General features: G+C 42.3%; 1 protein-coding gene across 20 annotated transcripts in view; it reads left to right on the forward strand.

Annotated features, from left to right (window-relative positions):
• LOC110529011 (pleckstrin homology domain-containing family A member 6) overlaps positions 1-12288 on the forward strand; it is a 237392-nt gene extending 225104 nt beyond the window's left edge. For 18 of the 20 annotated variants that reach the window (XM_090241734.1, XM_090241730.1, XM_036983963.2 and 15 more), the window contains 2 exons: positions 4276-4383; positions 7876-12288. In XM_090241734.1, the coding sequence (XP_090097860.1) occupies positions 4276-4373 (98 nt within the window). In that variant the 3' untranslated portion in view covers positions 4374-4383; positions 7876-12288. The remainder of the gene's footprint in view (positions 1-4275; positions 4384-7875) is intronic. The other 2 variants (XR_016497387.1, XR_016497388.1) reach the window with 1 other exon arrangement.
• Positions 12289-12786: the final 498 nt, after the last annotated feature.

Below are 12786 nucleotides of genomic sequence, written 5' to 3' on the forward strand. Positions count from 1 at the left end.
TCTCCACAATATTCACTGCATGTCTCACTACCCCCACTCTCCACAATATTCACTGTCTGTCTCACTACCCCCACTCTCCACAATATTCACTGTCTGTCTCACTACCCCCACTCTCCACAATATTCACTGTCTGTCTCACTACCCCCACTCTCCACAATATTCACTGTCTGTCTCACTACCCCCACTCTCCACAATATTCACTGTCTGTCTCACTACCCCCACTCTCCACTCTCCACAATATTCACTGTCTGTCTCACTACAACACTCCTCCACTCTCCACAATATTCACTGTCTGTCTCACTACCCCAATCCTCCACTCTCCAAAATATTCACTGTCTGTCTCACTACCCCCACTCTCCACAATATTCACTGTCTGTCTCACTACCCCCACTCTCCACAATATTCACTGCATGTCCCACTACAACACTCCTCCACTCTCCACAATATTCACTGTCTGTCTCAATACCCCCACTCTCCACTCTCCACAATATGCACTGTCTGTCTCACTACCCCCACTCTCCACAATATTCACTGTCTGTCTCACTACCCCCACTCTCCACTCTCCACAATATTCACTGCATGTCTCACTACAACACTCTCCACTCTCCACAATATTCACTGTCTGTCTCACTACCCCCACTCTCCACTCTCCACAATATTCACTGTCTGTCTCACTACCCCCACTCTCCACTCTCCACAATATTCACTGTCTGTCTCACTACCCCCACTCTCCACTCTCCACAATATTCACTGTCTGTCTCACTACCCCCACTCTCCACTCTCCACAATATTCACTGTCTGTCTCACTACCCCCACTCTCCACAATATTCACTGTCTGTCTCACTACCCCCACTCTCCACTCTCCACAATATTCACTGCATGTCTCACTACCCCCACTCTCCACTCTCCACAATATTCACTGTCTGTCTCACTACCCCCACTCTCCACTCTCCACAATATTCACTGTCTGTCTCACTACCCCCACTCTCCACTCTCCACAATATTCACTGCATGTCTCACTACCCCCACTCTCCACTCTCCACAATATTCACTGTCTGTTTCACTACCCCTACTCCTCCAATCTCCACAATATTAACTGTCTGTCTCACTACCTCCACTCTCCACAATATTCACTGTCTGTCTCACTACCCCCACTCTCCACTCTCCACAATATTCACTGTCTGTCTCACTACCACCACTTTCCACTCTCCACAATACTCACTGCATGTCTCACTACCCCACTCCTCCACTCTCCACAATATTCACTGTCTGTCTCACTACTCCCACTCTCCACAATATTCACTGCATGTCTCACTACAACACTCTCCACTCTCCACAATATTCACTGTCTGTCTCACTACCCCCACTCTCCACTCTCCACAATATTCACTGCATGTCTCACTACCCCACTCCTCCACTCTCCACAATATTCACTGTCTGTCTCACTACCCCCACTCTCCACAATATTCACTGCATGTCTCACTACAACACTCCTCCACTCTCCACAATATTCACTGTCTGTCTCACTACCCCACTCCTCCACTCTCCACAATATTCATTGTCTGTCTCACTACCCCCACTCTCCACAATATTCACTGTCTGTCTCACTACCCCCACTCTCTACAATCTTCACTGTCTGTCTCACTACCCCCACTCTCCACAATATTCACTGTCTGTTTCACTACCCCCACTCTCCACAATATTCACTGTCTGTCTCACTACCCCCACTCTCCACTCTCCACAATATTCACTGTCTGTCTCACTACCCCCACTCTCCACAATATTCACTGCATGTCCCACTACAACACTCCTCCACTCTCCACAATATTCACTGTCTGTCTCACTACCCCCACTCTCCACTCTCCACAATATTCACTGTCTGTCTCACTACCCCCACTCTCCACTCTCCACAATATTCACTGTCTGTCTCACTACCCCCACTCTCCACTCTCCACAATATTCACTGTCTGTCTCACTACCCCCACTCTCCTCAATATTCACTGTCTTTCTCACTACCCCCACTCTCCACTCTCCACAATATTCACTGCATGTCTCACTACCCCCACTCTCCACTCTCCACAATATTCACTGTCTGTCTCACTACCCCCACTCTCCACTCTCCACAATATTCACTGCATGTCTCACTACCCCACTCCTCCACTCTCCACAATATTCACTGTCTGTCTCACTACCCCCACTCTCCACAATATTCACTGCATGTCTCACTACAACACTCCTCCACTCTCCACAATATTCACTGTCTGTCTCACTACCCCACTCCTCCACTCTCCACAATATTCATTGTCTGTCTCACTACCCCCACTCTCCACAATATTCACTGTCTGTCTCACTACCCCCACTCTCTACAATCTTCACTGTCTGTCTCACTACCCCCACTCTCCACAATATTCACTGTCTGTTTCACTACCCCCACTCTCCACAATATTCACTGTCTGTCTCACTACCCCCACTCTCCACTCTCCACAATATTCACTGTCTGTCTCACTACCCCCACTCTCCACAATATTCACTGCATGTCCCACTACAACACTCCTCCACTCTCCACAATATTCACTGTCTGTCTCACTACCCCCACTCTCCACTCTCCACAATATTCACTGTCTGTCTCACTACCCCCACTCTCCACTCTCCACAATATTCACTGTCTGTCTCACTACCCCCACTCTCCACTCTCCACAATATTCACTGTCTGTCTCACTACCCCCACTCTCCTCAATATTCACTGTCTTTCTCACTACCCCCACTCTCCACTCTCCACAATATTCACTGCATGTCTCACTACCCCCACTCTCCACTCTCCACAATATTCACTGTCTGTCTCACTACCCCCACTCTCCACTCTCCACAATATTCACTGTCTCTCTCACTACCCCCACTCTCCACTCTCCACAATATTCACTGCATGTCTCACTACCCCCACTCTCCACTCTCCACAATATTCACTGTCTGTTTCACTACCCCTACTCCTCCAATCTCCACAATATTAACTGTCTGTCTCACTACCTCCACTCTCCACAATATTCACTGTCTGTCTCACTACCCCCACTCTCCACAATATTCACTGCATGTTTCACTACCCCCACTCTCCACTCTCCACAATATTCACTGTCTGTTTCACTACCCCTACTCCTCCAATCTCCACAATATTAACTGTCTGTCTCACTACCTCCACTCTCCACAATATTCACTGTCTGTCTCACTACCCCCACTCTCCACAATATTCACTGTCTGTCTCAATACCCCCACTCTCCACTCTCCACAATATTCACTGTCTGTCTCACTACCCCACTCCTCCACTCTCCACAATATTCACTACAAACGCTGATGCTCCACTGTCTTACCAAGAGGCTCTACTATATAGTCCTTGAAGATCGCAAAGACTATATAGTTAGATCGACAGTTTCCGTTTGCTCAAAACTATGACTCAATTTTTTACTGCTTACCCTTTGTCTCTGCCCCCCTACCCACAACCAACCACATATTCACAATGGCATCACAGTTAACTTTATGATTACGGGAAATTGAACATCATCTTGTCAGCTTTAAGTGATGAGCTGTTGAAAAACAAAACTGGCTTGATTTATCAACTCTTATCAGCTTCCTCCCTCACCTCGTCCCTCGTCCCAGCCTGGGCTCGAACCAGGGACCCTCTGCACACATCAACCACGAAGTATCGTTACCCATCGTGCCACAAAAGTCGTGGCCCTTGCAGAGCAAGGGGAACAACTACTTCTAGGTCTCAGAGCGAGTGACGTCACCGACTGAAACACTATTAGCGCGCACCACCGCTAACTAGCTAGCCATTTCACCTCGGCCACACCATGAGTATTCAGTCATTCTATGTGCTGCCTGCTGTCAGTCATGGTCATAAAAACATGGTCCAGCTGCACAGAGTTCAAACCAAGTTTGCGCTTTATACTGTATCTGTGTTTCTCTGGTGATGCCAGATAGCAACTATTTTTTTTTTGTCTAGCCTCCTTAGGCTCCAGAGCCTAAGTGCTCTGAATGTGTGTAGGTGAACTCCAGATCTAGGTGCAAAGGCTTTATCATAGTACACTTGCTACATCCTCTTGCTTCCTCAGTACAGAGCTACAGGCTAAGCACCATTTATCTTATGCTAGTGAGGTGATGTGAGTGCACAGTCTCCCCTGTTTTATCTCCCTCACTCTACCTACCCTTTTTAAATTGCTTTACACCTTTATGTTTTGCTATTTGTTTTGCTCGTTCTCACGTCACACCCCAATTCCATTCCAGCCCAGTGCGCCCCCAGCCCCCTCACCTCCCCGACCAGCCTGGCCCCTCCCCCCTCCTCCACTGGTTTCTCCGACTCCGCCCACATCATGAAGGTGTGAGTCTGTGAAGGTGAGTCCCCGCCCACCGAACACACCTTCCTCCTCCCTTAACCCCCCACTCCCCCTTAACCCCTCGCTGGTTACCGTACCTCCTACCTCTCCTGGTTAGGCAGGGCTCTCTGTTTTTCCCTCAGGTGATGTCTTGACCAATTGCAGCAGGTGGACATCAAGGGATCTTTTATCGTTACCTTTTATTACTATCTGCTTTGCTCAATTGTTTCACTAACTGGAAAACAATTCAGAATGCACTCAATGGCCAGTGCTAACATGAGATTTTTGCTAAGTGTACCAAAATAAACATACACCAACAGTATATTACTACCAGTCCTTTCCATATACTGTACTCTTTGTAAGGTAAGGAAACCATTAATCAATACAGATATAGCAGTGAACTATCCTTTTAAGATTTATGGCTGTTATTTATTAATATCACTGTGTCAGATCAGTATGGATAAGCTGTTATTACTATTGTCACAGGGTCAGATCAGTGTGGATAAGCTGTTATTACTATTATCACAGTGTCAGGTCAGTGTGGAAAAGCTGTTATTACTATTGTCAGAGTCAGGTCAGTATGGATAAGCTGTTATTACTATTATCACTGTGTCAGGTCAGTGTGGATAAGCTGTTATTACTATTATCACAGTGTCAGATCAGTATGGATAAGCTGTTATTACTATTATCACAGGGTCAGGTCAGTGTGGATAAGCTGTTATTACTATTATCACAGAGTCAGATCAGTATGGATAAGCTGTTATTACTATTCTCACAGAGTCAGGTCAGTGTGGATAAGCTGTTATTACTATTAACACAGAGTCAGATCCGTATGGATAAGCTGTTATTACTATTCTCACAGAGTCAGGTCAGTGTGGATAAGCTGTTATTACTATTATCACAGGGTCAGATCAGTATGGATAAGGTGTTATTACAATTATCACAGAGTCAGATCAGTATGGATAAGCTGTTATTACTATTACAACAGGGTCAGGTCAGTGTGGATAAGCTGTTATACTAGTATCACATCATCAGATCAGTGTGGATATGCTGTTATTACTATTATCACAGGGTCAGGTCAGTGTGGATAAGCTGTTATTACTATTATCACAGTGTCAGGTAAGTGTGGATAAGCTGTTATTACTATTATCACAGTGTCAGATCAGTATGGATAAGCTGTTATTACTATTATCACTGTGTCAGATCAGTATGGATAAGCTGTTATTACTATTATCACTGTGTCAGATCAGTATGGATAAGCTGTTATTACTATTATCACTGTGTCAGGTCAGTGTGGATAAGCTGTTATTACTAGTATCACTGTGTCAGATCAGTATGGATAAGCTGTTATTACTATTATCACAGTGTCAGATCAGTATGGATAAGCTGTTATTACTATTATCACTGTGTCAGATCAGTGGGGCTAAGCTGTTATTACTATTATCACTGTGTCAGATCAGTATGGATAAGCTGTTATTACTATTATCACTGTGTCAGATCAGTGTGGATAAGCTGTTATTACTATTATCACTGTGTCAGATCAGTTTGGATAAGCTGTTATTACTATTATCACTGTGTCAGATCAGTGTGGATAAGCTGTTATTACTATTATCACATGGTCAGATCAGTGGGGCTAAGCTGTTATTACTGACAACACTCAGTGGTTTTGGCTCTGCATGCCTGATGTTGCTCCATGTGTGTCCTAAATGGCACCCCATTCCCCATTTTGTCCAGAGGCCTATGGGACTAGGGTGGCATTTGGGATGCAGCCTCTATTTTTCTGCCTTGGACCAGTCAATTTAGAGCTATTCACGTTGAATAAAGCCAGGCTTCCACATCCAACACATATTCAGCAATGAACCCAGATAATGATAAACTGCTGTTTCAGACTTTGAAGATAACAGACATCACATTCAACTAATAATAAGAGGATCGCTCTGACTGTCAGCACTTTAGTTTTATCATATCAGACTGGGATGAATACCAGATATTTGAGTTAGTTTAAATATTGAGGGATCGACACTGGGTGGTTGCGACGGTAATGCAACCATTATCTTTATAAGCCCTCCAGAAGACATTCTTGTCATTTCTTGTCAAGAAATCAAACCTCAAAAACTATACTGATTTATTTCCCTTTCATTGTGTTTGGCAAAAACAACTCAAGATATCCGCCTTACTTTTAAACATTGGCAGGATCACACATGGCCCTTACAAAAACCAAATGCACAAATTGAATGCAGACGTACACCAATAGCACAAGACTGCAATGCCTTAAAATACCTTGAAGTCCATGGGTAGTATTAGGTTCAAACCTAATGTCTTTCTGCTTGGCTTATGATGTTCAGGGTCTATTGTCCATATACTCACACCAAACATACTTCCATGACTTTCTATGATCATTGTTGTTGTTGTTTTTTTGATAAATCAGCACATTTCCTAAGACCATTGTGGACTTGTTTTACCCAAAATTACAACTATGCAGGGAAAGTATGTTAGCTGGAAAATTACTCAAGTTGATGTTGCGCTGCGGCTTTCTTGGCCTGGTTGTGACAGCTATTGAATCCCTTCAATAACCACTCTCCCACATAACAGGGGCACTTCCTGTACTGTGCAACAGGATTCTCAGCTGTGATTGGTTCAAACTGGCCTGGAGCGGTTTACCAAAATGAAGCATCACAGAGAGTTGTCCTGTGGTCAAATTAGCATTTAGAGTCACACGAAGACATAACAGAATGGGATCTCATATGAGTTCGAATGCATTTCCTTTCCTTGCTTTCAGTTTTCATTGTGTCTCTGTTTGAATGTTTTTTAAGAGTTTTATTGGAGTTAAAGTGTATTCTCTCTCTCTCCTTCCCGTCCTCCCTCTATCTATCACTGTCTATCTATATCACTGTCTCTATCTCTGTGTCTATCTCTGTGTCTGTCTCTGTGTCTGTGTCTATCTCTATGTCTATTTCTGTGTTTATCTATGTGTATATCTATGTCTCTATCTCTGTGTCTATCTCTGCACCTATGTATGTATCTATCTCTGTCTCTATCTATATCACTGTCTCTATCTCTGTGTCTGTCTCTGTGTCTGTCTCTGTGTCTGTCTCTGTGTCTGTCTCTGTGTCTATCTCTATGTCTATTCCTGTGTTTATCTATGTGTATATCTATGTGTCTATCTCTGCACCTATGTATGTATCTATCTCTGTGTCTATCTCTGTGTCTATCACTGTGTCTCTCTGTGTCTATCTCTGTGTCTCTCTGTGTCTATCTCTGCCTCTAACTCTGCGTCTATCTCTGTCTCTATCTCTGTGTATCTCTGTGTCTATCTCTGTCTCTGTGTCTATCTCTGTCTCCATCTCTGTCTCTATCTCTGTCTCTATTCCTGTGTCTATGTCTATCTCTATCCCTGTCTCTGTCTATCTCTGTCTCTATTCCTATGTCTATCTCTATCCCTGTCTCTGTCTCTATCTCTGTCTCTATTCCTATGTCTATCTCTATCCCTCTCTCCCTTTTTCATGTCTAGCTCAAGCTCTGGCTGCCGTTAGGTTTGATGGAGCATCCTTCTGAGGATCCACTGGAATATAAAGAATAAGCCCAAAGAAACTGGTTTTGTTTAGTCTCTGACCGCACGCCCGCCGGTGTATAAACCCAACGACTTCCACAACAACACAACAGGAAAAAGGAAGCTGTCACAGGAAGTCTGGAAAGTTGGCCACCTGAGGACGTCTTCAAGCCAAACAGACTAATGATGGAGAAACGTAAACTTATGTGCACACCTCCCACCCACCCCAGGGGCTGCTATAACAGCAATCTCCACTCTCCCTCTGTCAATTATCACACTTACACTCTTCCTCTCAGCCTAGGCCTGGTAGAAAAGAGCTTCTCTATGAGGGCAGGAAAAGCAAACAAAACACAATGTTGTAATTTTCACAATTTTCGGTGTACACAATTTTTTGAAGCTACTAAACTAGCCATAGAGCATGGGGTGTATACAGTACATTACTCTAACATGGCCTCCGCCATGCTAAACAGACAGTGAGACAGTGTTTCTCTGTTACTCAGCTCAGAACGGTATCTGCTATGGAAAGATTAGAAGGACCACAGAGACCAGAAGATAAGGACAGTAGAGTTTTGTGACTGAACGGTTCAGGAGGGCACTTATTGTATGTGATGCACAGATCTCAGTTAAGATGATTAGGGAAGAGGACTGGCTGAGCTGGACTTTAGGAAGAATGGAGGAATGTTTTTATTGGTGCAGAGAGTAGTAGAACAAATCAGAGACTGATGTGTTTAGTGTAACAGAAAAAGGTCACAGAGGAGAAGGAGGTGAACAGAGGGGTGGTTCAAGAACCATAAAGAGATAAAAGTAGTAACAGTAACAGAACGGTACCAGAACAGAATACGGCATCTTAAGAGCAATGTGGTCTTCTCTCTATTTGACCCCTGGGTCATATAGTCTTGATTCTGATTGGCCCCTGGGTCATTGTCTCTAACTCAGTTAAACAGCCCTTGACCCTCAGAGGCTATTAATGGGGCTATTAGTGGTGTCGCACAGTAAACACACACACACCCTTCGTTCCCACCTCAATCCACTGGTGTGGATGGGTGTATAGCAGTGCTTGATGAGCCCCCCCCCCCCTCTCTATTCCTTTCCAACCCTCTCATCCCTGGTGAGGAACACACCTGTTGAACACTTACCTGTCCCACTGTGCCTGCCTCCCAGCCCCTTCTCCAGGCTTGGCTATCCCCTTCGGTTCCCTCTTCTGCCTACACCCCGAGCTGGTTGGAACCTGGATGTGTATGTGTGTGACTGTCTACAGGAAGACCCATTCTGACTCTGGTAACTGTGAATCTAGATGTAAGTAAAGCCCAAACACCTTTAGCAATAAAGCCACTGTCTTCTCTTACTCCTCTCACTGCTAGGACCTTTCTTCAGTGGTATAGTACGTCAATAGCTAAATGTCTGGAGAAAATCCATGCATACAGTCAGTACCAGTCAAAAGTTTGGACACACTTACTCATTCAAGGATTTTTCTTTATTTTTAAAATTTTCTACATTGTAGAATAATAGAGAAGACATCAAAACTATGAAATAACACACATGGAATCATGTAGTAACCAAAAAAGAGTTAAACAAATCAAAATATGTTTTATATTTGAGATTCTTCAAAATAGCCACCCTTTGCCTTGATGACAGCTTTGCACACTCTTGGCATTCTCTCAACCAGCTTCATGAGGTAATCACCTGGAATGCATTTCAATTAACAGGTTTGCCTATTTAAAAGTTAATTTGTGGAATTTCTTTCCTTCTTAATGCATTTGAGCCAAAGTTGTGCTGTGACAAGGTAGAGTTGGAATATAGAAGATAGCCCTATTTGGTAAAAGACCAAGTCTATATTAACTCAAGAACACCTCAAAAGATCAATGACAGGCCATCATTACTTTAAGACATGGAGGTCAGTCAATCCGGAAAATGTTAAGAACGTTGAAGTTTCTTCAAGTTGCAAAAATCATCAAGCGCTATGATAAAACAGGACACCAATAAGAATAAGATACTTGCTTGGTCTAAGAAACACGAGCAATGGACATTAGACCGGTGGAAATCTGTCCTTTCGTACTAACATGCGATTTTTGGTTCCAACCGCTTTGTCTTTGTGAGATGCAGAGTAGGTGAACGGATGATATCCGCATGTGTGGTTCCCACCGTGAAGCATGGAGGAGGTATGATGGTGTGGAGGTGCTTTGCTGGTGCCACTGTCAGTGATTTATTTAGAATTCAAGGTACACTTAACCAGCATGGCTACCACAGCATTGTGCAGTGATACACCATCCCATCTGGTTTGTGCTTAGTGGGACTATCATTTGTTTTTCAACAGGACAATGACCCAAAACACACCTCCAGGCTGTGTAAGGGCTATTTCACCAAGAAGGAGAGTGATGGAGTGCTGCATCAGATGACCTGGTCTCCACAATACCCGACCTCAAACCAATTGAGATGGTTTGGGATGAGTTGGACCGCAGAGTGAAGGAAAAGCAGCCAACAAGTGCTCAGCATATGTAGGAACTCCTTCAAGACTGTTGGAAAAGCATTCCAGGTGAAGCGGGTTGAGAGAATGCCAAGAGTGTGCAAAGCTGTCATCAAGGCAAAGGGTGGCTACTTTGAAGAATCTAAAATCTAAAATAAGTAAAACATTTTATAACACCTTTTTGGTTACTACATGATTACATGTGTTATTTCATAGTTTTGATGTCTTCACTATTATTATACAATGAAGAAAATATTAAACATAAAGAAAAACCTTTGCATGAGTAGGTATGTCCAAACTTTTGACTGGTACTGTACATATACAGGTATAAAAATATATATACATACAGTACAGTATAAAGTATGTGGAAAGATGTCAGTGGAAAAAAGAAGTGACCTTAGAATTGTAAGTCTGCTAGTTGAAACACTTGTGTTAAGATGGACCAGCAACTTGCATCACAGCCAGCTTACAGTGCATAAATATCAGAAAACAAAATGCATCCTACATGTATCATATCCCTAATATTAAACAGTGCCATGATGAAGTCTGAAGCTATTTTAGCATATAGAGATGGTTGATCATGTCATTCTGATCAGACAGATAAACAGATAGAGATATCCTGGTAAGGGTTGGAAGAAAGGATTTCTATCTGGAGTGAAGGACGTTTAATGGTGCAGTAATGTGCCCTATTCTGCTTCTACTGCATTCCTACCATGCAAGTTGTTGACCTATCCTTTGTATTTGGTCTGTCTCTCTTGACACAAAATCTGTTTGTGTGTCAGTTGATTACTGTCAGTGTTTCCAGATCTAACCTGTGGCCTTTGCGAAAGTCCAGCCCTTTTTATTGCCTTTCATTCATCCTCCCTCCTATCACTATCCACCCATTTCTTCCTGTCTCTTTTTCCCATCCCTCCCTCTGTTTCTCTCTCTCTTTGTCATATTGGCTCAAGAGGTAATGTTGTGTCTGTACTGAAAGACATGTTTCTTCAGACCAGCCAAGATGTTTGATGGTAGGTGAAACGTGTAAACACAAAGCAGATTATCAATCTCACGAAGCAAAAAAAACAACAGCAGGTCTGAGGAAAATAGTTCTATTTTTTCTTGTTTTGAGAAAGGGAAAACAAGGTGAAAAAGATGCACTACATATTTTTTTAGACACATGGGTATTTTATGATTCAAATAAGATTTCAGCCAACAGGTTACATTTTTAACAAGTAATCAGGAATGTTTAGCATTTTTTATGACATTGGGGAACAATTGTTGGAGAAATATTTTATTTAGGCTATTTATTGCTTTTAAGAATTGATTTTGGAAATGGTTGATTTTGGTTGATTTTGAAAATATAGGTATTTTTGAAACAATTGGCATCAGATGTGTTGAGAAATACAAAACAGCCAAATAAGGGGTGTCCAATATTTGATAACAAATAAAGCATTTATGGCTAATAATGATGTGGAGAGATTTAGCACATTGGTCAATGTACATATTTCTTATTTCAACTACGTATATCTTAATAATAATATTAACTGCTACTATTTTGGGAAAATACACAAACTGCTTGAACTATGCAAATAAAAAAGTGAAAAATCATATGCTTGCTTAGGAAAACCTTGCAATAAAGTGAATGTATTCAATAAAGTATGTTTTACTCTTTAGATGCTTTTGGAATATTCACTCCGTACTTTATAAGAAAAATGATTTTCCTAATCATTGATATTATTAGCGTTATTGTTTTGATCATGTTATTGATGTTGACTAGGCCTATCACTGCCAAAATAATCACACTACAGAGATTGATTGCTCACCTTTTTGTCTGTTATATTAATAGACCTTTACTTAAAATAACATAATGACTCTGTTATATTATATCATGTGTATGTCTGGATAAATAAACCTGATGATATCATGTAGACTTTGAAGACTGACTGGATTTGTGGAAAACACTATCATTGTCCCTTGACTTTCAGTATTTCTTTGAAACTCTTCTCTTCTGCATCTCGGACACATTTGACTGACAGATTATCACCATGGATACACCATGGATTGTAAATAAGAATTTGTTCTTAACTGACTTGCCTAGTTAAATAAAGATTAAATCAAATAAATAAATACTCGACAAAACACGGAGGTCAAACTTCATTGCTTCGCATGGGGAGCACTTTCTGGATTGTGCTATGGTCAAGAGCCTGCTACTATTCACAGGGAACTCCTCTATTAAAGTAAAGCGATCTGTCATCTGTTTGTTCTTATTGACATTGGTAGCCTAGTGGTAGAGTTTGGCAAAGCAACAAAGCAACTTGGTCATAGTTTATGCCACAAACAATCAGATATTTTACTAATGAAGTAAGTTGCAGGCTGTTGAGAGAGGCGGATCTCACATTGACTAAAGCTATGATTTGTGTCATGCC

Source organism: Oncorhynchus mykiss, chromosome 7 (genome assembly GCF_057628025.1).
Source record: "Oncorhynchus mykiss isolate SJ-2025 chromosome 7, ASM5762802v1, whole genome shotgun sequence".
Taxonomy (NCBI): domain Eukaryota; kingdom Metazoa; phylum Chordata; class Actinopteri; order Salmoniformes; family Salmonidae; genus Oncorhynchus; species Oncorhynchus mykiss.